General features: G+C 40.7%; 1 protein-coding gene and 1 long non-coding RNA gene across 2 annotated transcripts in view; one reads left to right on the top strand and one right to left on the bottom strand.

Annotated features, from left to right (window-relative positions):
- The window catches only part of wnt10a (Wnt family member 10A), an 80201-nt gene that overhangs the window by 49446 nt on the left and 5056 nt on the right, over positions 1-25699 (top strand). Inside the window, exon 3 of the mRNA XM_062967299.1 lies at positions 8658-9034. Within this exon, the coding sequence (XP_062823369.1) occupies positions 8658-9034 (377 nt within the window). The remainder of the gene's footprint in view (positions 1-8657; positions 9035-25699) is intronic.
- LOC134295291 (uncharacterized) overlaps positions 2569-25699 on the bottom strand; it is a 28883-nt gene continuing 5752 nt past the window's right edge. Inside the window, exons 2-3 of the long non-coding RNA XR_010001817.1 lie at positions 6406-6516; positions 2569-5439 (exon numbers count right to left, since the gene is read on the bottom strand). This is a non-coding gene — a long non-coding RNA (uncharacterized LOC134295291). The remainder of the gene's footprint in view (positions 5440-6405; positions 6517-25699) is intronic.

Here is a 25699-nt window from a genome sequence, read left to right as displayed (position 1 = left end):
TACAATCTTTGAAACCTTTCTGACTCTTCAGGGATGATCAATTTGAACGAAGAACTTGGAACAAACACTCTTAGCGTCTTCTGTGCCTAGGAATAACCCCCCAAACAGAGCACATGTTGCTCAATGTACATTTTAATTACATAAACTGTGCAAATTGAAATTTTCAATCTTGCCTTAATGCTTAGCCAGACAAAAGCCAAATACTGGTTAGCAAATAAGGAAAATGGTCGGCCTGATTGACCAGACCAGATTGCAATCAGTTTGTTGGCTATTTTTAGGAGGCTATCCCATTCTCTTACTCTCTCGTACATTTGCACAATGCTTCTTTTCATCAGATATTATATCTGCAATTCACTTGCATACTTCATAAATACATCAACTCTATCCCATATTCATATCATATTTTGTGATGGATACATGCATGTGTTTTATACTTGTAACTCGAAACCTTCCCTGGCAAGAGAGTTTTGAGCGGGATTTGTCTTCTTCCCTCATTGATAAACTTTCTTCTGGAATTCCCCTCTGCTCACTGAAACAACGCTGAGCCCTGGTGATTTCTGCCTGCAGCTTCTTCTCTCGTGGAAGTTCGCGTGACTCCAGTGTATCTTGTAGAGCATAAACAAAGCCAAAAACAGAAACTAATTATAGCTGGCTAGCTTTTCAGTGGGTGAGACTTCAGGGAGCCTAGGAGTTCCCATCCTCTAACCCTCTTTCAGATAGCTCATCATGAGGGGAGTCTTAAAGATTTTCTAGAAGCAGACCATTGTCATAGATAAAACTCTGATGAGCAAAAATATGTGATGACACATCTGGTGAAATCTTGATGAATGTGTGCCATTTTCATTGTGTGTTATGAAATGTGTATAATTCATAGTCTACCTACATCATGGAAAAACCTAACTCTCTAGACAAGATAATAATGCTTTGTAAGGTAGAAGATAGGAGGAAATGAGGAAGGCCTCAATACAGATCGATAGATTAAATAAAGGGAGTCATGTCCCTGAGTCTGCATGCTGTTTAGGAGAAGGTGACTGGGAGGTCTCTTGTACATAAGGTAAAGGTTTTCCCTTGACATTAAGTCCAGTCGTGTTCGATTCTGGGGGTTGGTGCCATTTCCATTTTTAAGCCGAAGAGCCGGTATTGTCTGTAGACACCTCCAAGGTCATGTGGCCAGCATGACTGCATGGAGCGCCATTACCTTCCCGCTGGAGCGGTACCTATTGATCACTCACATTTGCATGTTTTTGAACTGCTAGGTTGGTAGAAGCTGGGGCTGACAGTGGGCGCTCACTTCACTCCCCAGATTTGAACCTGCCACTTTTTGGTCTGCAAGTTCAGCAGCTCAGTGCTTTAACACACTGCACCACCGGGGGTTGCCAATATCAAACTCAAGTTGACAGCAGTTAACAGCAAACTGTTGTTATGTTTTGTTGTGACCCACTACTTAGGATGAATAATTGAATATTAGAATATATAATATACTAGCTGTGCCCAGCCACGCGTTGCTGTGGCAAAGTGGTGGTGGTATTGGTTAAAAATTGTTGTGTAATTTTTATTTGACGTTATTTGCAATTTTTTATTAATTTTATTGTAAGTTATATTTTTATTTATTATTTTATTATTTTCTTGTATTATTTTTAGTTATTTTCTGTTATTATAGTATTTTATTGTATTAATTTTTAGTGTTTTTTATTATTATTTTTTGGGTTGCTAGGAGACCAAGTTGGAGGAGCTTAGCCTTCTAACTGGCAGCAATTGGATAAAAGCAATTATTCCTGTCTCTCTAATTAGGACTTTATTTTTCTTTTCTTTTTGTTGTATCAACCTAGAGGCGTGGATGATGGGTTGTGTTGTCAAATTTCGAGGTTGGAGGGCCTGTAGTTTTGTTGTTTTGTGGGTCGCCGTGATGCCATCACTCTTTTATATATATAGATAGATATATACATACATACATACATATATATATATATATATATATATATATATATATATATATATAAAGAAAAATAAACATGCTCCCCAAAATTCCAGCATGTTCTTTCCTTTCCAGTAGTCTCAGAATAGTGGGCTGCTGCATTCTGCCAGTACTCAAGGCTACAATCCCATACCCATGATTATAGAGGACAGTCCTCTGTTGAAGGGTTATCTTTAGAAAACAAAGGATCTTAAGAAAGGGGCATGGGCCTTGAAGTTATTCATCAGCAGTTACCAAGCAGTTGCACACCGGATTGAACAGGCACATCTAAACATACCCTGTGCCCCCAAAAATAAGACCTACCCTGAAAATAAGACCTATCATGATTTTTCAGCATTTCTGGGGATGCTTGAAATATAAGCCCTGTTTCAAAAATAAGCCCTAGATATAGTTCATTTAAATAGTTAATTTGGAAAAATAGGACTTCCCCTGAAAACAAGCCCTAACACATCTTTTGGAACCAAAATTAATATAAAAGCCTGTCTTCTTTTGGGGGAAACAGGTTATCAATTTGGATCTACATCTTAGATCTCACTCTCTTTGTTAACCATGATTTCCTTTTTTCTTTTTGTCGCTTTTCCTTCTTTTGGGGGGGGGGGGTTGTATATATGGGACCACTGTCAGATAATAGAGAGCAAGCTATAGTACAAGATAAAGAAGTATAATTTGTTGCATGCTGATTTCTCTCTACTGTTGTGCTTTAGTGTTTATTCAAAGTTTGTGTGTATTGTATTGTGTGTTTATGTGCCTTTTATCTTCAGACAAAACAGCAGCATCAAAGTATGCCATACACACACACACTGACTGCCGATTTCCTTGTCTGATTGCCTAAGGTCTATGAAAATGCAATCATGTCAGTCATGTGGAATCTTTTCTCACTTTTGGTGATCAGCTTCTTCTAGGTTTCTCTCTATGCCTGCTGAGAGCTACAGATCACGGCCATATACCTGTCCTATTCTGCTTGCTAATACTGGAAGGAATGAAACACAGTACAGAATATCTGCTAAAAACTGCACTCAAAAGCACAGGCTAGGATTAATGTTAAGTCACTTATAGTGAATATAGTTCTCCTGCAGATGATCAGGCAAAAATATACAATTTCTAAAGTGGAACAAATGTGTATGTCTATTGGAATCACAAGTGCATGAGGGGGAATATTCAGAGATAGTCATGTTGGCTATGGAGCAAAATATAGAACCCACAAGCAGCAATACCTTTCTAGGACCAAAGCAAAGAATACATTATGCAAACTTTTGAAGCTTCACTGGCTTCTTCATCAGGCAAAGATGTTAAAAATCCTACAGGAGAAAAATGGTGATTATGTTTGTGTTAGATGCCTACATTCTCTCTGAAATGTAGTCAGTTAAAATAGTATTGAGGCATTTCAGTGCAGACATACCAAGTGAGGACTAGAGACTTGCCAAATAGTAGACCCAAATTGTAGTTCAATGAAAGAGTTTTACCTTAGTTGGAAGTATAATGCCTCAAAGAGTCTTTGGTTCCCTCTTGTTAGAATTCCCCTATTGTGGTTAAATCTTATATCTTGAAATCCAGGGACAAATACAATTTGGCAAATTTACCTATAAAGCACCTTTAGGTGCAACAGTCCAGGAACTTCTTGATAAATTAAATGCTTAAGAAAGGAGTAGTTAGTTTCTCATGGGATAGGAACATCTGGATATCAAGATAAGTTATTTTCTGTTGCAACTGCATTTGAAATGTACCTGTCTTTTATGGCTTTTTATCTCTATTTTCTGTTTTATGCTTTGGAGCAAGACCCAAAAGGGTACTGCTGCTTTTGGACTTCATTGGAGTGCATGGGCTGATAGTTCATTAAAAAATTCATTAATGGGCTAGTGAATTTTTCAGACATAAGCTATTGAAAATAGCACAAAATATCAGGAGCATGGGGAAGTTCAGGGAAAATACCAACCAATATTTAGTCTATGTTTTCTTCCTTTCTTCTGTGATATTCCTGCCTGAGCAAATGGAGAAAGGCAAAAAGGTTTGGTGAGCCAGTCTTGCAAAGCACAAGCCACAGCTCTGCACCTTTGATGGTTTAAGTTCACAAAAAACATTGTTGTTACCTGTTTCTTTCTAGGATACCGAAAACACTAATAACAGCATTGTTCTGTCAAAGCAGACATCACTTTTCCAGTAGCTTCAGATAGACCAGACTACACATTTGTAGTAATTAAGAATCACTCTAATTGTCTTGGCTACATCCCACAGAATCCTTGAATTTGTAATTTGGAGAAAGATTTGGGATTCTCTTTATGGGTGTTCTAGTGCTATAGTTCCAGACTGTGTGAGCAGAGAATCCTAAGCACCAAACTGCAGGCACAGCATTCCTAAGGACAGCCATGGCAATTAAAGTGGTATCAAACTGCTGTTATTCTGCAGTGCAGATACACCTTAGATCTACACAATCATACTTGCCATTTCTCACTGGACCCTTGACACATTACCATATTGAGATGTAGCCTCCCCCACCCCTCACTCCAGGTCTTTAAGTTAAAATAAAAGAGAGAGCCGTAAGTAAAATCTTACACATTTACAAATTTTAAACAGTGCCAGTTCATGGAGCATTAACTGCCTGTCAAAATAAATTAGATTTTACTAAATCTACTGGCAAATGGAGGTGGGTGACATGGAAAGACCTTCGGCCTCTGATGTGGAAACATCGGAGACTAATTTTAAAATCAAATTAAGGCAGAGGGAAAGTATTGTCAACCAAAAATATCTTTAAAAGCTTCTGGGTTATTATGTTTCCACTTTTCTGGATGCTTTTAAAATATCCCAGCTTCTCTCTTGTCCTCCCACTTTCCCCCTTTGTCCTCAGCTTACTTCAATGGCTACAAACTGCATTCAAAGTTTAAAAAGTAATTGGTACCTCATTGATTCAGTAGGAGAGGCAAGGAAAGGATGGAGTCAAATTTGCCCTTCCCAGTAGGCTCAGACAAAAGCAAACCGATGAGGCCATTTTAAGGTTATGTGAGCCTCCTCATAATAACTTTTGCCATTTTTAACAGATTCCTATGCCGCTTAATAATCATAATCATAATAATTTTATTTCTTACTCGCCTCTCCTTGTGGCTCAAGTCAGCTTACAGAACAATTAAAGCACATAAACATTGTAAAAATACCACAGATACACATATTAAAATGCATTTCTATAAAAGATACATATTAAAACATATTTCTATAAAATACATTTTAAAAATATACAAAACGGAGATTAAATGAAGGACACAAGTTTAAAATTCATGCTTAAAAACTGGTTGGGTAGGCCTGCTGGAAGAGATAAGTCTTCAGATGGTTTTTTAAAAATTCCAACAGCTATTTAGTTGTTGGAGCTCTTCTGGCAGATCGTTCCACAGTCCTGGGGTAGTTAATGAAAAGGTCTTCTAGGTAACACTTGCCAGTCAGGTTCTCCCAGGCTTGACTTGAGTATTCCGGGAAAACTGTATGGGAGAAGGTGATCCTTTAGGCAACCTGAACCCAAACCAATATAGGGCTTTAAAGATCAAAACCAATACCTTGTACTTTACCGAGAAACTAATTAGCAGCCAGTAGAGAGATTTTAGGATAGGCCTAATATGTTCACTTCTAGATCTTCTTGAGTCTGGCTGCCATATTTTGAACCAACTAGAATTTCTGAACTTGGTACAAAGGTGGGCCAATGTAAAGTCCAACCTTGAGGTTACCAGTGTATGCACTACCATCTTTAGATCCTCCAAATCTAAGAAAGAGTGCAGTGGCGTATCAGCCAAAGCTGGTAGTAAGCACTCCTGACTGTTGCATTTACCATGGGCTGACATTTTGAGGGACATATCCAGGAACACTCCCAAGCTGTAAACATATTTTTTTTCAGGGGGAAATGTAACCCCATCCAGAACTGGATGACACACCTCCACCCCCAGATTAGGACCCTTGATGGCAAGCACTTCTGTTTTGTCTGGAACGTTTCTATTTATTTTTCCTCATCCAGCCCATTACCTCTTCCAGCCATTCATTAAGAGAAGGCATACTATCCTTAGCTAAGGATAGTATGTTTTTGAAGGCATGAAGAAATATATTTGGGTGTCATCTGCATACTGATAAGACCCCTTCCCATGCCTATGGATGATCTTTCCTAGAGGTTTCATGTAAATATTAAAAAGCATTCGAGGGCAATTGCCTTCTGAATCACCTTGCCCAAAAAAGGGATCCAGGGGATTTAGGGAGGGCTTTTTCAGCAGTGGTCTAACTACTGTATCTTTTAAACAGGATGGAAAGTTTCCCTCCCTGAGAGATGCATTAATAATTTGATGTATTTAAGATTGAACAACATCTCCTCCCTGGGCGACCAACCAAGAGGGGCAGGGATCAAGAAAGCAGGTTGCCTTTCTTACTTGCCCCAATAGCTTGTCCACATCAACAATACTCACAAATTGAAATTGATCCAGTGTTAATCCCATTTACAGAGTTGTTGGACACCTTGTTGTTGGCTTCTGCTTCAATTACAGCATCTAAGTCAGCTCTTATGAGAGATATTTTATCTGCAAAATAGTTGTTAAAAGCATCATAGTGAGCTACTGAAGGTTCTAGCACTGGGCTTGGAAGGGAGGGCACCTGGGTTAAGCCTCTCAACGCTCTGAACAGCTCACCTGGACATGAATTTGCAAATGCAATATGTGCATAGGAGAAAGTTTTCTTTGCTGCACATAATGCCACCTTATAGGAGCAAAGGTGCCCTCTATACTGTGTCTTCTATATATATAAAAGAGTGATGGCATCACGGCGACCCACAAAACAACAAAACTACAGGCCCCCCAACCTCGAAATTTGACAACACAACCCATCATCCACGCCTCTAGGTTGATACAACAAAAAGAAAAGAAAAATAAAGTCCTAATTAGAGAGAGAGGAATAATTGCTTTTATCCAATTGCTGCCAGTTAGAAGGCTAAGCTCCTCCAACTTGGTCTCCTAGCAACCCAATAAAAAATAATAAAAAACACTAAAAAATAATTAAAAACACTAAAAAGTTAATACAATAAAATACTATAATAACAGAAAATAACTAAAAACAGTACAAGAAAATAATAAAATATAATAAATAAAAAGATAACTTACAATAAAATTAATTAAAAAATACAAATAACGTCAAATAAAAATTACACAACAATTTTTAACCAATACCACCACCACTTTGCCACAGCAACGCCTGGCCGGGCACAGCTAGTGTAATATAAAAGTCCAGTTTTCTACCATCTGCACTGTAGTTATCATCCTTCCCATTTCATTTACCTGAGGGTTTCTGTATACAAGAAAGCCTGATATGTAACGGGTCAGAGAGAATTGGGAAGGATCATTTCAATAACCCTGAGTAGATTTTTATTCCATTTATTAACCAAGGAATCAACAGCTTCATCAGTGATGCCAGCCATAAAACCCTGTAAGGCTGCCTGGAATCTCAAAGGATCAATTCGCCTTCCAGGCAGACCATTTTAATAGGTTGTCCACCCCTACAGGGGTAGGTTGTAGCTGTGATACTATCCCTGCCAAGGAAATTATCTATCCATGATACCTCAGAGGTATTGATCACCTCCGCCCATAGATCCCTATGTTCTGAACTGAAAATTGCATCAAGGGTATGACCTGCTGAATGCATCAGTCCAAAAACCAATTGGGATAGGCTCATGTTTGTCATGGATACCATGAACTCCTGAGCTGCATCTGACAAACTGGCCTCCAGTGGTATGTTGAAGTTACCCAGAAACAAAAGTCTGGGCGACTCCAAAAACACCTCCGAGACCAGTTCCGTGTTAGGTACACTAACAGAATCCCTAGTCTATCCCTGGTTTTCAGACTCAGGTACACACACTCAATGTGATTCACCTCCCTAGTAGGTAATCTGGTCAGGTTAAGATGCACCTTAGAGACCACAGTTACCCCACCACCCAGCCCACTTTTCCTCACCTGCGCACTGGCATAGTACCCATCTGGGAGGGCCTGAGCCCAGGTTGGAGCTCTATCCTCTTCTAGCCAAGCTTCAGTGAAGCATGCCAGTTCAACCCCTTCATCCTTGAGGAGATCATGGATTATATTTGTCTTATTCTTGATTGACCTGGCATTATTTAAGAGCAAAGTGAGGTTTGGTGGATTGCCTAGGCTGGCAGGGTGACTGGAAGGTGAGATAGGTATTAAACACCTTTCTCTCCTTCTCCTATGAGGTCATGTCACCCTGCCATCGCCATATCTCCCTCTGCCATGCACAACTTGTATTGCCGTTCCAGTTTCTGTATACATTGAATTAAAAACAACAAACAAACAACCAAGAGCCTAAAAGGAAACAACAACAGGCCAATCATAAGACATTAATATAGCAAGACTTGGCCTCAAATTCCCCAATTTTCATTTATGAAATGTTGGACAGCTATTGATCTGAATTTGGAGTGCAGAAATTATGATTTTCCAAATACAACTGGATCCTGGCTTTGTCTTTTAGGGTAGATAGAAGCTGAAACACTTTACATTTCTCAAGTCTCATCTTTGTACACAGGGAATCAATTCAAGCTTCCCTCAGCAGGCATAGTACACTGTACTGTATACATCCCATTGAAGTGCCTATGGAGGTTATGCAAGTAACAACCTTCAAGGGTAACTAAGCTAAATATCACCTATCTTCTTTCTTGCAGGTTTCAGGGAAAGTGCTTTTGCCTATGCCATTGCAGCTGCAGGTGTTGTGCATGCAGTTTCCAATGCCTGCTCCCTGGGCAAGCTGCAATCCTGTGGCTGTGACCAGAAGCGTCGAGGGGATGAGGAGGCTTTCCGGGTCAAGCTGCACCGTCTGCAGCTGGAGGCCATGAACCGAGGCAAAGGGATGATGCATGGCGTACATTTGGAACACATGCCAGCAGAGGCCCCTGGCCTACAAGACTCCTGGGAGTGGGGGGGCTGCAGCCCTGATGTGGACTATGGGGAGAAGTTTTCCAAGGACTTTCTAGATTCCCGGGAGATCCATCGAGATATCCACTCACGTATGAGACTGCACAACAACCGCGTTGGACGGCAGGTAAGCTGAAAGTAGAGTGAAGGGGATAGGTAGGACACAAGGCTTTAATCTCACAAATAAACACCTGGAGGTTTAGATGGAAGGAAATAAGAAATGAGTTCACCATCTCAATGAGCTCATTGCCCCAAGAGAGTTTGCGCTAGGTCTATAGTCACTAAAAGATGCTGTCAGCCAGAATCTTGTGGTTGCAACTTTGCATATGGAGGGTGGTGAAAGGGCAGGCAGTTCACCAACACCTGGGCCAACCTGATGCAGACTTCTGTCACCCAGAGTATGCTATGCTTGTCTTCTGCCAATAGTCAGTCCTTGCCTGCAACAATCTCCTGGCCTGTTTTGCAAGTACAGCTAATGCAGCAGAAGTGATTTCAATATGATGCCACTTCATCTCAACTTTTCAGAGTTGCTCAAAACTTTTATTGTGATGATAGCAGAAATGTAGAAAGTACAAGCAAATTGTGGTCATTTTGTAGAAAGAAAGCCTTACATGGTTGTGGGTGGGGAAAGAAGGATGTGACATGCCCAAGCAGATATTTCAAACTTTTGTGTTCTGCTTTTCTATAGAAATACTTTGGACAGGAAACAATTTTATTTCACATCCATTATTTTGTTTAGGGAAGCCTAGAAATATCATAGTGAAATGAATCATTCTGAATAATAAATTAATATGGATCTTCTTCAGCCATTCCCTTGATCTAACAACATCATTCACAGGCAAAAGCCATTTTCTCTGGATACTAAATGGTGATGCCAGACACACCTCAAACCACATAGCCTTCATAATTAGAGTACTTTATTTTTGAATGTTGAGGAGAGATAGATGAGAGCTACTCTGTCATTCTGAGCCCATGGTCTTCCTAGGTGTGAGCCTGGACTAGATGGGATTCCCAGATTAAGAGGTAGCTTTGTTGCCACTTATAAGAGCTCTGTTTTTTAAAAAAACAAAAAATGAGCATAGATTTGAGTTAAGGAATATAGCACTATCCAGAATGCTTTTGCAGGCTCTCAAGTCATACAGTACCTCCATAAGTCACAAAGGCACAAATTCCTAAAGGTAATCTAGAGATGTCCCTGTTTGCACTTGTGACAAAGAAAGCAGACACCTGCACATATCTGGCTTTCACAATCACCACCTTCAACACTATGCTGATAAAAGCTGCCATTTAAAGGGGCCTTTGAAATTACAGTTGTTGTTATCACATTCAGATGGTTTGTTTTGTTGCATGCACTTAAAATCTATTCTTTAGTTAGAGAACTCATGGTTAGTGGTGATATCAAAGTGCCGATCATCATCATCACTATTCTAGTGAATGCACAAAATGATGCATTTTATTAGATATTAAAATTACTGACTTATTTACATATCAGGAAGAAATAATCAGACTGGAAATATTATATCGTTGTAGCTGCTATCTGCGCAGGCACTTGATGAAGTCAATTCTGGCTTCAGTGTGTATTCTGCAATATCTTTTAGGTTTTAAGATGCCACCATACACAGTGGCTGGGATTCAGTGTGTCCCTTTAATGGACAGAAGGGCACCTTCCATCTATGAAAGCTATTTGATCCAGCAGAATATTCCAATTGGCAGAAGAAATTAGGAAGTGGGTTTTTTTTTTAAATCTCTTTTCTTATTCAATTTTGTTTACCTCTGTCAACTCAGAAAAATAATGATGATAGAACTGGGACTATAGACAGCGGAGATATTGATAAAGATCTTGCTTTTCACCAGTGGGAGAATTCTGGGCAGAAGTCTTCTCAGATAATACTACTAATGGTGGAAAAGAAAGCAAACCCAACTTTTAGTTTATTCATTGTTTGCCTCAAGGCCAAGACATTTTACTGCCCAAGGCTGAATTTGACTGAGACTTGGCTGAAGTGGCAATTGAATTGTATTTCCACACTAGCAGTGGGGTAAGCAACCACATATGAATACAGAAGTCTAAATTAGAGAATGTACTGATGAGGAAAGTTTTGAGAAAGACTGCAGTGCCATCGCTAGGGTTGGTTTCACCCAGTAACTCATGGTGTCATGCCCATGGACCTCTTCCCATGCCAGATCATACTACAATATGGTCAATAACATACCAGGAAATTGGACAAAAATAGGCTGCTGTAAAATAGCTGCAACCAATGCAAAAGCATATGTTTATAACACAATGGTTCCCAAACTTTTTTTGACCAGGGACCATTTGACCAGGGACCACTTTGACCAGGGACCACTTCGATCAGAGACTACTCTCCAATATTAGTACCAAAAAGGTTATGAATCAGTTTTTGGTCAATTTTAGATTGGGTTTGGTTAGTTCGGGGTGCTGATTCAGAAAATGTCTTTGATAGACCACATCAGCTCTAGTTTCTAATACAGAACATGCACCATCCAGTAGTCACCATCTGCTTGCCCACAGAAAACTATATTTAATAATCTAGAGCTGATGTGGTCTATCCAATGCAATGGTCAGCTCTGTGGAAAGAAGCAGAAATAAAATAAAATAAAATAAATAAATAAATAAAGATGATGGAGGTTCGCGGACCAAATTTTTGTTCTTGCGGCCCACTATTGGATCACAACCCACAGGTTGGGAACCACTGTTATAGCACATGTAGGTAAACACATGTGATTTAAATCGTCATTGTAATTGGTAAAAATGACACCTCTAACTGGTTTGAAAAGTAAATTAGCACAGAGCTTTAGCCTTGTACATATAGAATCATAGAATAGTAGAGTTGGAAGAGACCTCATGGGCCATCCAGTCCAACCCCCTGCCAAGAAGCAGGAAATCGCATTCAAAGCACCCCCGACAGATGGCCATCCAGCCTCTGCTTAAAAGCCTCCAAAGAAGGAGCCTCCACCACAGTCCGGGGGAGAAAGTTCCACTGCCAAACAGCTCTCACAGTGAGGAAGTTATTCCTGATGTTCAGGTGGAATATAGACACAGCACATGTAAGCTGAGCTGACTACAGGGATATTTAATAAAAAAAATATTTTTGCTAAAACACTACTCAAAGGTTGTGTAGACAAGTCATTTTTGTGTCCACTCTGAGATTGTCACCAATGCATCTCACTCCCACTGCATCCCTCTAGTGACCCCATTGGAAAACTGCCTCTTCTGTTCCATCTATATCAGTCCCTGTTAACTAAAGCCGCTACCTTTCTTTGCCTAATGATGGAGCTGGCCCTGGTGTTTTCTGAGATGTAGGCCACTTCACATAGTAACACTCTTCTGGAAGAAGAGTTCTGTTTTGTTTGGAGCAAATCTTCAGGCATCATTCCATTGACTTAAGTTTCTTGGCTGAAATATAACTTTACGTGAATGGCTGCTCCTCATCCAAGCTAAGTTCCAGCCTCTGCACTCCCTGACAACTAATAGTTCTGCAAGAAAACCCCAGTGAGAGTTGCAATTGCTAATTCATCACTTGCAACTAGAAAATGGTTTTATCATAACAAAAGACAGCTGTTGAGAAGCTAATTGCTAAGGGGGAGAAATGGTAATGAATATCTCCAGTGAAAGTTATGTCGGGCAAAAATTGCTCAGTCATTTCAACCTTGTAGAAGAACACATATCTGGTGCACCATTTTCTTGTAATGTGCATCCAGAAAAATGAATGCACATGCATGGACTTGCCTGCTTCCTTGCGGGGAACGGAGAAGTTCTTGCAGGCAGAGAAAGGGGTCTCTGTGTATGTGTGTGTGCCAAGTTGTCTATAACCTGGACAAATTCCCTTCGTCTGGCCCTTTCTTTGGTGAGCGTACACTGCTGTTCTTGAGATAGCTCTTTTCTAACATTCTTAAGGCACACTGAAGGAATAGGGCCTGGTCCAAGTGGAGAAGCAGAACTGGATTATCAATGGTTCCATTGGTGAAATTGTTTCAAGTCCAGCTGTGAATGTGAATCTTACAGCTTGCTTCTTCTCCTTCACCTTCAGTAGCCTCTTGATGAGTCTTCTCATGTTTCTATTACCATAAATAGTTTGTGCATTATTTGTGACTTCATCATACTTGCTTAAAAGAGCATCCTAGGACACTTTCACCTTGTCTTCTGGATGGAGCCCCATGCCAGCCATCACATGATGTGGTGTGACTTCCAGCAGAGGCCCCACTCTCAACTGGGAATGAAAGCGTTATCAGAGGCTTCCCATGTTGTGCTGACTCCAATGGAGCCAACATGGGTCCTCTGCAAAAAGCTACACTTCCTCTATGTGATGGGGAAAGCGTGAACAAGAGGGAGCTGCACATGGAGTGACAGATTCACCCCGCTGCCCCTCTCTTTTCTCCCCGAAGCCAGGTGAAGGGGACGCTTTGCTTGGTCTTTGTGAAAAGGGCCTTAAACAGCAATGTAAAACATTGGTATTGGATATGACTCAAAAGAAAATCCTAATAAATTCTAATTCTCATAATATTGAAACATATAGAACAAATTGTCACACAACACAATTATGTCTGTATTCACAATGCATACTTATAGCACTTTGACTGGCATGGCCCTGTCCTATGGAATTCTATGATTTGAAGAACAAAGCATTCTTGACCAGAACCGCTTCCTTGCTGTACATCAGTAAATTCTGTGTCCCTCACCAACTACAAAACCAAGAACTCTACAGGACAGAAACATAACAGTTAAAGTGACATTAAACTGCAAATAATTTGTAGATGTGAAAAAAGTCTATGGCGTTCTGAATCCACTTTACTTGCCATAGCAACATGGTATAGAACCCTGAGTTTTGTTGTTTGGCCAAGGCACCAGAGGAGCTCCCTGGCTGAGGATTATAAACAATTCTCCCTAAACTACCTGCCCCAGTATTTCAAAGGGTGCTCCATGTCAGTTAAAATAGAATGATGTGTTGGGTTTTTATAGTGTAAAAACGCCCCAAGTGAAGTGCTTAAAGGTAAAGGTTTTCCCCTGACGTTAAGTCCAGTCGTGACCGACTCTGGGGGTTGGTGCTCATCTCCATTTCTAAGCCGAAGAGCCGGCGTTGTCCATAGACACCTCCAAGGTCATGTGGCCGGCATGACTGCATGGAGCGACGTTACCTTCCCGCCGGAGCGGTACCTATTGATCTACTCACATTTGCATGTTTTCGAACTGCTAGGTTGGCAGGAGCTGGGGCTAACAGCGGGCGCTCATTCCGCTCCCGGAATTTGAACCTGGCACCTTTTGGTCCGCAAGTTCAACAGCTCAGCACTTTAACATACTGTGCCACCAGAAGACATAGAAAAGCGCTTGACTGCTTTGTAGACTTTGAAAAGGGAAATTGACTGAAGGATCTCTCAAAACGAACTCTAGCAGGTATATAGGCAGGCACATATATCCCTGAATGAAAAGGAAGATTCAAAGTCCTTCACCCAAAATGGTTTCAGGCAGAATTTCTCTGCTTGAAAGAGACTGGATTACCCAAGTGGAAGGCTATGCACATTATCTAAGCACTGTGCAAGAGCAGAAATAGGTACTGGGCATATATCTTGACTTTCATTTTTATAGGTCAATACAAGATCGCTTTGAATTGCGTCTGCAAGACAGCAAGAAACCAGTACGGATGTTTGAGCAGTGGCAGAGTGCATATTAGAGAACAAGATTACATAAAAATGTAACTATTTTTAGTAACTTAAGGGGAAATAGTATCCTGATTACAGTGTGGCACATTAGTTCTTTATGCAAATAAAAACTGAATACTATTTAACAAGACAAATCAGGTAACACAGAGACAAGACAACAGGCAAAATAACTTGTTGCTTGAAGAGTCTCTCACCCTGTACTATCATTTTCTCTTTGACCTTTCTGTTTGAAATATGACTGAAAATTATAATTGATAATACAGTTTACCGTGGTCTTGGATTGTTCATCTCTCTAACAACCAGAAACCATTTGCTAATCAACTGATTTTATTTATAAGTCTTTCTGTTGATGGTCAGGTCTGGTATTTGGAAGAGGAACCAACAGGGAATACCAGATGTTGTAATCTATATTTCAGAATGTGAGAATGGTAAAACCACCTTTTAGTATTTATTGCCAAAGAAAACCCTATACTTTTGTCATAAGTCAACAAGTAACTTGAAGGCATGTGTGTAACTTCAAGTCTCCTGTTGACTTATAGTGACCCCATGAATTTCATAAGGTTTCCCTAAGTAACGAATACTCAGAGATGCTTTGGTCAGTTATTTCCTCTGAAATATAGCCTATAGCACCTGGTATTCATTGGTGGTCTCCCATCCAAATACTAATCAGAGCTCATCATAGGCTATCGCTTGTGGCTGAGTATGATTGTCTTCCAGGGGGTAGAGTCTTGGTGATAAGTCCATAAATGATTGTAGAGACATATTCTGGATCTGCATGGTCTTTCGCAGTGAGGACATACATTTCCAGGTAGAAGGCAGTCCCAACCAGGGTTTGCTTGACATGTTTTCCTCCTGACACATTTCTTCCTTTTGCCCTCTACTCATGCCTCGTCAAAATCTACAGCACAGTTCATAACAGCTGACCTCCGGTTAGAATGTTCAAGTGCCGGGGTTCCTGTTCTCGGTATTTATTCCACATTTTTTTCTGTTTGCTTTAAGCCCATCTTTAAATCTCTTTTGCTGTCCACCAACATTCCATTTTCCATTATTGAGTGGAGAGTAAAGTAACTGCTTTGGGAGATGGTGATCAGGCATTAGAACAATATGCCAGTCCAATAAAGTTGATGGCGGAGGATAATCATTTCAGTGCTGGTAGTCTTTGCTTCTTCCAGAATGCTTACATTTGTCTGTTGGTCTCTTTCCAAGACCGGCTGTCTTTAGGCTATTTAGACTGCCTTGTTGTTGCTATTAACCACCATTGTGTTTACTTCAACTTATGATGCTATGAATGAGAGGCCTTCAAGTCTTGCAAACTCAGATTCTTTGACTGAGTCTCTCTATCTGAGACGCCATCTTCCTCTTTTCCTACTGCTTTCTACCTTACCAAGTGTTATTATGTTTTCTAGTGAATCATGTCTTGTCATGGCCAAAGTATAACAATCTCAGTTGGCTTCTAGGAAAGGTTCACCTTAATTTGCTCTAGGACCTATTGATTAGTCTTTTCAGCAGTCCATGAAATCCCTAGAGCTCTTCTCCAGCACCATAGCACCATATTTTAATGAGTTGTTTTTCTTCCTGCCATCTTTCTTCACTGACCAAATGTCACAACCATACATAGAAATGGAAAATATGATGGCATGGACAATGTTAACTTTAATATTCAATTATGTATCTTTACCCTTCACAATTTTGTCTAGTTAGCCATGTACAAATACGTGAGGGGAAGTCATAGGGAGGAGGGAGCAAGCTTGTTTTCTGCTGCCCTGCAGACTAGGACACGGAACAATGGCTTCAAACTACAGGAAAGGAGATTCCACCTGAACATCAGGAAGAACTTCCTCACAGTGAGGGCTGTTCGGCAGTGGAACTCTCTCCCCCAGACTGTGGTGGAGGCTCCTTCTTTGGAGGCTTTTAAGCAGAGGCTGGATGGCCATCTGTCGGGGGTGCTTTGAATGCGATTTCCTGCTTCTTGGCAGGGGGTTGGACTGGATGGCCCATGAGGTCTCTTCCAACTCTACTATTCCATGATTCTATGATTCTTTTATAGCAGCCCTTACAAGTCCTAATGTTCTGGTTTTTTTGACAGTACTCTCCATTCTGATTAATGATTGAGCCAAAGTATGGAAAATCTTGAACTACTTCAATATCTTCATCATCTACATTAAAGTTATATAAATAATTTGCAATCAGTATTTTTTTGTTTTCTTAATGTTCAGTTTTAAGCCTACGTTTCTTCAGTGATCGTTCAAAGTTTTTGATATTTTCTACTTGTAGTAAAGTGTCATCTGCACTTCCTTCCTCTGAGTCTAATCCTGCTTTCTGCACATCTCTAAAAAGTGTACATCATACAAGTTAAACTGATAGGGTGATAAAATGCACCCTTGCCTGACCCCTTTGCCAATTGAAAACCATTCTGTTTCTCTGTATTCTGTCCTAATAGCAGCCTCTTCTCATGATCCCAGGTGGTACTTCAGGACAGTCAAAGGTTGTGGCAAATCAATAATTTTTCAAGATTTACACAAAGGTTTTACTATAATCTATAAAACACTGTCTTCTTAAATTCTTTGGTGCATTCAAGTATCCAATATATGTTTGCAATATGATCCCTGGTGCCTTTTATTTTTCTGAACCCAGCTTGAACTCCAACTTTCTTACTCTATATAAAGTCTTTTCTTTCTTTTTGACTCCAGATAGTATCTTTTTGCATTCCTCCCTGACAGTATCCCTAGCTTCAGTTCAGAGCCAATAAGACTTAATAATGCAAATCTGCTTTTGATATTATCTTTAAATTCTACAGGATGTTCTTTATGTTGCATTTTGGATAATGGTTTGGTGTTCTTTACCTTTGCTCTAATTTCTGATATTAGCATTTTGTTGTCTGTGCCACAGTGTACTTCTAGTCTTGTTTTTGCAGAAAGAATGGAATCTCTCCATCTTCTACTTCCATTATGTAGTCTATTTTATTTCTGTATTGGCAAGTGGCAACCAGATGATGTCCGTGTATATAGTTGCCTCTTTTGTTGTTTGAAAAAAACATTTGTGATGTCTAAATTGTTGACCTTGCCGAATTCAGTCTTTCACTTTCCTTTTGACTGCAGATTGTGTCATTTTGCCTTCCTCGTTATTAATACCACCCCATGGATCCCCTGGTGGCACAATGGGTTAAACCCTTGTGCCAGCAGAATTCAAATCCGGGGAGTGGGGTGAGCTCCCGTCTGTCAGCTCCAGCTTCCCATGCAGAGACATGAGAGAAGCCTCCCACAGAATGGTAAAATATCCAGGCATCCCTTGGGCAACGTCCTTGCAAACAGCCAATTCTCTCACACCAGAAGTTTCTCAAGTCACTCCTGACATGAAAAAAATTCCACCCCATTTCTTCTTAGATTGTCTTTTCTTGAGTACAATACTGTGCAATCACCTGACTCAGTATGACCCATTCCTGTCCACTTTCTAACCCCAAATATTGCAGTGTTTCTACTAACTGCCTTGCTTTACTTTTTAAAAAGATATTGAATTTGAGCTAGAACTCATCATTATCATTTTGTTTTGATTGTTTCTATTGTTTCTGCAAGGTACCAGACAGTGAGTAGCAAACCCCTCTTTGACTCCCTATTGAGCTGTGCTTGGGCAGGAAAAAGCATCTTTTAGTCTGGAGGCCTGAATGTGCCTCAGGGGAAACACCCAGCCCGCTGATGGAACCTCTTTCTTCCCATGTGTTTACAAGGGCTGGACTTCAGGGGCCATAATCGCCTCTCTTACCTTTAACAGATCAGAGAGATGTGAAGATGAAAGGGTACCCAGAACTACACATTAGCTGCACAACAAAGAGCCTTGAATGAGAGAGAGCAACAATAAAGTGTCTTGAGGGAAGAGATTATCCCAGGATCTTGTGTTCTAAGTGCAATCACATATGCTTTTAATTGTCTTTTCTTATTTTTTAAAAAAGCGTCTAAAGTTATAACAGGCCTTTCAAAAAGTCCAATCTTAAATTTCCTCACCTTTCCCATTTATTAATTGACTCACAGCAACAACAGTGATTAAAGACAGGAGTGGTTCCCCCCTCCCCTTTCTTTATATCATAGACTGAGATGGAACAGTAAAATTAGGAGTTCAAAGACACTGGCAGTGTTAATGTCGGGGATCTAATCCAGGTTAATGACTTTAATACAGGTTAAGCCTTCCTCCTGTAAACAAACCTGCCCTAAACTTGACCCCCATGGTTTCTTGACAAGGGGGAAACAGCCCTGTACTCTCAGCCTAATCCCTAGGAGTCAGACCACTCTGCATTGCTTTGTCTCTGTGCACTGCCCATTTAGGGGACCGATTGTTCCACCTAATCCAGCAATGCAAGTGAGTACAAGGAATCAGTGCTTTTAAACCAAAGGCAGAAAGATGTAGGTTGGGTATAGCTGCATGAAATTGTATCTGAAACTAATTACTTTTAAAAAAAGTGAACTTCCAAAGTCTACATGTAATAAAGAATTATTCTCACATGCCTTCAAGTCATTTCCTACTTACGGTGACCATAAAATGAACCTATTCTTGGCAAGAATTTGCAATTGCCTTCATCTCAGTCTGAGAGTGTGACTTGCCCAAGTCACTCAATGAGTTCCTGTAACTGACTTGCTGAAAAGTCCCAAAAGCCACCCCACATGGCCATTCCATACTTCACGATAAGCAAGCGGGATTTGAAAAGCATATGGTTACATTTCTACAGAGCAGGCATGGACAAATTTCGGCCCTCCAGGTGTTTTGGACTTCAACTCCCAAAAATCCCAGCCAGTTTTACAGACTGTTAGGAATTGTGTGAGTTGTAGTCCAAAACACCTGGAGGGCTGAAGTTAGCCCATGCCTGCTATAGAGAATTGCAGTGTGATTACAACAGCATTAACCCCAGAAGATCATCTGATATCATCATTTCATGTCTAGCTGTGGCAGTGGTTCTCAAACTTTGGGCCTCCAGGTGTTTTGTTGGACTCCAACTCCCAGAAATCCCAGCCAGCTTACTAGCTGTTAGCAACTGTGGGAGCTGAAGTCCAAAACACTTGGAGGCTCAAAAGTTGGGAATCACTGGGCTATGGGGTCATAGCTATGGGGACATAGCCAGATGTTTCTCCCATCCTGCCTGCTCACCACAAAAAATGAAATAAAGGTATGGAGTGACTTTAGAAGCTTTTCAGCATATTGGAGAGCAGAGTGTGGGAGCTATAAATATATCAGCCCACACAGTGTTAAAAAAAAATTCACATGCATAAGTGGCACACATGCATAGGTCCTCAACATAATTTAATCCAGCTGTAATATGATTTTTTGAACTAGTACAGGGACAATTGTAATATAATTATTTCCATTTATTTAGTACATCAATTCTAAATAATTTCACTTAAAGTTGGCAGGGCCTGCAAGGACGTTTTTGTCCTATTCTCTGTCATGCAGGAATATGCAAAAGCATTCCCAAAATATTATTATGAACCTGCTTAAAGGTAGTGTGAGTTGATCCATTCCACTGCTGAACAGCTCTTACTGTTTAGGTAGATTTTTTTTTATTTCTCGTGGCTTTTCTTTATTTGCTTCCCTTTGTCCAAGATGTCCCCAATAGGGCCTTTAAAGGTTGGATTTTAAGGATGCAAAAACCAAGGTCTGGCTTGCTCTTGCGAGCTTTTCCTGACAATACAATGTGTATACAGTAGTCTCGCTTATCCAATATAAACAGGCCGGCAGAATGTTGGATAAGCAAAAATGTTGGATAATAAGGAGGGATTAAGGAAAAGCCTATTAAATGTCAAATTACGTTATGATTTTACAAATTAAGCACCAAAACATCATGTTTTACAACAAATCAACAGAAAAGCAGTTCAATACACGGTAACGTTATTGAGAAATTACTGTATTTACAAATTTAGTACCCAAACATCTCAATGTATTGAAAACATTGACGATAAAACATTGACTACTAGAAGGCAGACTGTGTTGGATGATACAGAACGTTGGATAAATGAAGGTTGGATAAGTGAGATCCTACTGTATTGCATACTCTTGCAAATATCAGGCCTTGCTGATGGAGACACAGTTGATTTTGGAGAAAATACTCTTTCCATGTGGTTTTGCCTTAATTCATTTCAGCTGCAGTCCTATGCACACCCTTACTTAGAAGTAAGATCCACTGAACTCACTGGAATTCTCATCCAAGTAAACATGAAACAGAACTGTACTGCACAGCTGTTCTTTGTGAGATTAGGTGTCCTTTGAACAAGCGGACTTTAAAGCACAGCATATAATGGCATGCCACATGAGAGAAAGGGGGCTGGGAGTGGGGCTAGGATGAAGAGGGTTGGGAAGGAAGACAAGCCCCTTGCCTGTTAGGTGGACACAAACTTTGTTGCATCTCCTCCACCCCAGCATAACAGCATATCTCTATTGCTGGAATTCCCTAATGTAGCTTTGCTTCAAGATATATGGCTCTGGGGGATTTCTCTGAGAGTGAACTGCACTGTCCTTCTGTCTCTCCTCTTAGGTATGCCTTTGGCAGGCTGGGATCTTCATTCCCCAGGCAAGCAGGCAGTCCCCCTAAGAGTGTACAGGAAATGGTTTCAAAACCACTAGGTGGGTTGCAAAGGGGATAATGGCTGCTGCCTATTAGTGCTCTGTAATTTGGTGCTAATTTCCTTTATTACAGTGTTCCTGCACTGCAGGGGATAGTGCAGGCTTGCAGACTCTGTGTGTATGTCTGATCTCACTATAGAATCTGGGAAAACAGCAGGGTCCTAGCTTGGCAGAGAGGTGCTGCCCGCTTACTGTACAAAGTGGCAAGATACACTTGCTGGTGGCCTCCCATGCCTCTACAAGGCACAAAGCCCTTGCATAACAAATTCATGTTACAGCTGTGCTGGTGCAGAGGGTACAGCTGTGTCAGAAGTCAAAGTTACCTCTATTAGGAGCTCCCGGTGGCGTAGTGGGTTAAACCCTTGCGCCGGCAGGACTGATGACTTGAATGTTGGGTTGCTGACTTGAAGGTTGCCAGTTCAAATTCAACCCGGGGGGAGTGTGGATGAGCTCCCTCTATCAGCTCCAGCTCCCCAAGCAGGGACATGAGAGAAGCCTCCCACAAGGATGGTAAAAACATCAAAACATCCAGGCATCCCCTGGGCAACATCCTTGCAGGCGGCCAATTTTCTCACACCAGAAGCAACTTGCAGTTTCTCAAGTCACTCCTGATATGAAAAAAAATCTCTATCTATTCCTGCAGCCATTTGCTGCCAAAATTAGGACTTTTTCCCCTCAAGTATACAAAGATCTCAGGATGTTTATACAACTTCTGAAGGGGGTTTTGTGAGTTGTTATAAATTTCTCGTCAATCTCCACTGCCCATATGTCTTACTCTTCCCTCACGAGTTCAATTCCACATTTATCAGTATTCCACCTGCACCATCCAACTACACATTTTGTGTCCAACTGCGCAATAAAAACAAGTTGTCCAACCCTGTACAATAAGCAAGTGAAAAAACATTAATTAGCAGGTGTCTGTAATCATTGTCTGATTTAAGATCATAGATGTGTTTTTTGTGCTAAGCATGTGTGGATAGAAGTCAAACTAGCTCTATTTCATCATGTTTAAAATTACATGTTATGAAAATATAGTTTTGCATATAGGATGCACAGCTGCTTTTTTGGCTAAGACTCAAATACAATAATAATGGATAAAACATGAAAATATTGATGTTCACCTTCCACGTATGCACTTGCTTATCTTCAAGACATGTCTGACTTATTATTACTGTAATGTAACCTGCTATAGGGTTTTCTTGGAAAAATTTGTCCGAGGCTGAGAAAATGTGAATTGACTAAGGTCATCAAGTGGGTTTCTGTGGCTGAGTGGGGATTTGAACCCTGGTGTTCAGAGCCAGTCCAGGATCTCAAACCATCTCGTACTATACTCTCTCTCTTGCTTATCTAACATGAGGAAGAGCTATGTAGCAATGCACTTGCCTATAGGAAAAGCCTGTAAATAGTTACACAGGGCAGGGTGTATGTTTTGGAGCCTGTCAGAGCCAGTATATCCCATTGGAACTATGCTGTGGCCTGCCAGGAGCTCAATTTTGCCACTAAGTTTGCAAGAACAAGTGGTGGTTAATCACCTGGTAAGCTGCAAACAAGATGGATTCAGCTTGGTAAGGTCCCAAGCCATTTCAACTTTATACATTCTTAGGCTTAGTGGTTTGAATTTAATTTGCTAAATCAAATAATTTATGCTCCTCTTTTGGCCCTAAAACGTAATGCATTAAACATCTCCTGCTTGTATAGTGACATTAACAATTATTTGTTTGTAAACAGAAAAGACTGGCGTAATTATAGGCTTTTGTCAGTTCAGTGTATTAGCACTTTGCAGTTCTTACTCCATTTGTCTTAGCACACTTCAGTGAATCATGCACATGTATATAAGTGCTTAGAGTCATGTGTTGGTTTATGGCAACTCCCTGAATTTCATAGGGTTTCCTTTAAAAAGGAACATTCAAAGGTGATTTTTCCAGTTTCCTTCTCTAAAATGTAGTCTATAGGAACTGGTAACCCTTGGTGGTCCATATTAGATTGATAATGGTGACACGTTGGAAGAGGGTTGCCAGAGATTGTGGCAATGAGCGATAAGCAACATAGTGACCTTTAACTAATTATATTTTGTATTAAGAAGGAAGCCTATTGAGAGAAAAATTATGCTTTTTTCTGAGCAATAATGCAGTAAGTTTTTTTTTTCGTATCAGGAACGACTTGAGAAACTGCAAGTCACTTCTGGTGTGAGAGAATTGGCCGTCTGCAAGGGCGTTGCCCAGAGGACACCCGGATGTTTTACCATCCTGTGGGAAACTTCTCTCATATCCCTGCATGGGAAGCTGGAGCTGACAGACAGGAGCTCACCCTGCTCCCCAGATTCGAACCGCCGACCTTTCGGTCTGCAGTCCTGCTGGCACAAGGGTTTAACCCATTACGCCACCAGGGGGGTCCTAATGCAACAAGTACAGTAGAGTCTCACTTATCCAACATAAAAGGGCCGGCAGAATGTTGGATAAGCGAAAATGTTGGATAATAAGGAGGTATTAAGAAAAAGCCTATTAAACATCAAATTACATTATGATTTACAAAATAAGCACCAAAACATGTTTTACGACAAATCAACAGAAAAAGCAGTTCAATATATGTTAATGTTATGTAGTAATTGCTATATTTATGAATTTAACACCAAAATATCGCAGTGTATTGAATACACTGACTACAAAAACATTGGCTACTAACAAATAAAGATAGAATTGCATAACATGAACTTCCAGTAACAACATTTTCGGAAATAAAATCTATAAAAAGTTCAGTCCTTGCTGCCTAGAGAAATAGCTGTGGATCCAGATGGGAGGCAGACTGCGTTGGATAATCCAGAACGTTGGATACGCAAATGTTGGATAAGTGAGACTCTACTGTAGTGAAAGCAGTTACCTTACAATAAGTGAATTTTCCAGCACTGTAATGAGTAAGAGGAATGAATTTATATTTTAAAAAATAAGTATCCAAGCTCTGAACTTTGCCACTGGATTTCCCAAGTCTAGGCCGTCACTGTTGCTTTTTATGTGTTGTTTCGAGAACAGAGACCATTAGGTTGACACTGTTTTCCTGCAGTATTTTGAATAGCTGCAGGGGAAACAGAAGTCTAGCAGATGCAGCTGAGCCTCTGCATGTCATACAGCATATGCAAGACTATAGGGCCTCATTATTACTCTGATCTAGCACAAAGATTGTAGCCGTGCCCCTGAGCATGATGTCTGGACTTGGTGTTATCAGTTTTCTGAGTTAGACCTAGTTCTCCCTCATTCATTCAGGGCATCAACACTCCTTAGCAGGGAACACACCTGTCTGATGGTTGAATAGGATCGCATGTTCTGCCACTGCTCCATTCAGATGACTGGGAAGTATTCAAGAGCACCTTCATGTCCTAGAGAGGAAAGTATGTGATCCCACAAGGAGATCACCAGCTAAGCAAAGACTCCTCTTCTTCACCTATCACAAGGGTTGTATGTGGGTACGAAAAGGTTATGCTAAGTTTGAACAAGAGGCAATCTGCTCCAGCAGGGCTGCTTAACTTGTGTGGCCCTCCAGATGTTGTGAGAGTCCAAGTCCCATGAGTGGTAGGGGTCTCTCTTTCTCTTTCACACACAGACACACATTATATCCTCCCAACTGTCCTGATTTGACAGGAAGAATTCTGATTAATCCTTAACTGCTTTAAAATGTTACGGTTTCTTTCTTCTCCTCCCAATTCCTTCCTTTCTCCTCAGCTTGCTTCAGGTGCTGAGAACTGAGTTCGAAGTGCAAAATTGCCTTCAATTAACTCATGGGGGGGGGGGGGGGAGAGAGAGAGGAGGGGCAAATTCAAAGGGAGGGGTTTTGCTATTCAGGTGAAAGCAAATTACTGCAGCCTCTTTTTGTCATCTCGACCACTTTGGTTTGCTTGGCCACGCATTTCCCAGTGTTCATTTGTGAAATATTAGAAAGTATGATATAAGCATGGTTGACAGTCATTGTAACAAGGTGGTTAAGAGTACTGAGTAGTTTTTCGAAACAGGCATGATAAGGTAGTGCTATAAGACACTTCATTGAAGGATGTGTATTATACAATGACTGGGATAATGTGGGAGGACAAAAGAAGCACATCTCCCTCTCTTGATTTGTTAAGATGTACATATCTGTTTCTTTTTCTTTTCTTGATACAAATACTAGATAGAAAAAGTGGGATGTTTAATGTTAGGGATTCTCAGACCATACCTTTTTCGTGTCAGGAGCGACTTGAGAAACTGCAAGTCGCTTCCTATGTGAGAGAATTGGCCATCTGCAAGGACATTGCTCAGGGGACGCCTGGATGTTTTGATATTTTTACCTTACTTGTGGGAGGCTTCTCTCATGTCCCCGCATGGGGAGCTGGAGTTGATAATGGGAGCTCATCTGCGCTCTCCTCAGGTTGGATTCGAACCAGCAACCTTCAGGTCAGCAACCCAACCTTCAAGTCATCAGTAGTGCTGGCGCAAGGGTTTAACCCACTGCACCACCAGTGGTCCTTTCAGACCCTACTGTACATATC

Source organism: Anolis carolinensis, chromosome 1 (genome assembly GCF_035594765.1).
Source record: "Anolis carolinensis isolate JA03-04 chromosome 1, rAnoCar3.1.pri, whole genome shotgun sequence".
Classification (NCBI taxonomy): domain Eukaryota; kingdom Metazoa; phylum Chordata; class Lepidosauria; order Squamata; family Dactyloidae; genus Anolis; species Anolis carolinensis.
Note: the sequence above shows the minus strand (reverse complement) of the source record. Positions and strands in the feature narration are given on the sequence as shown.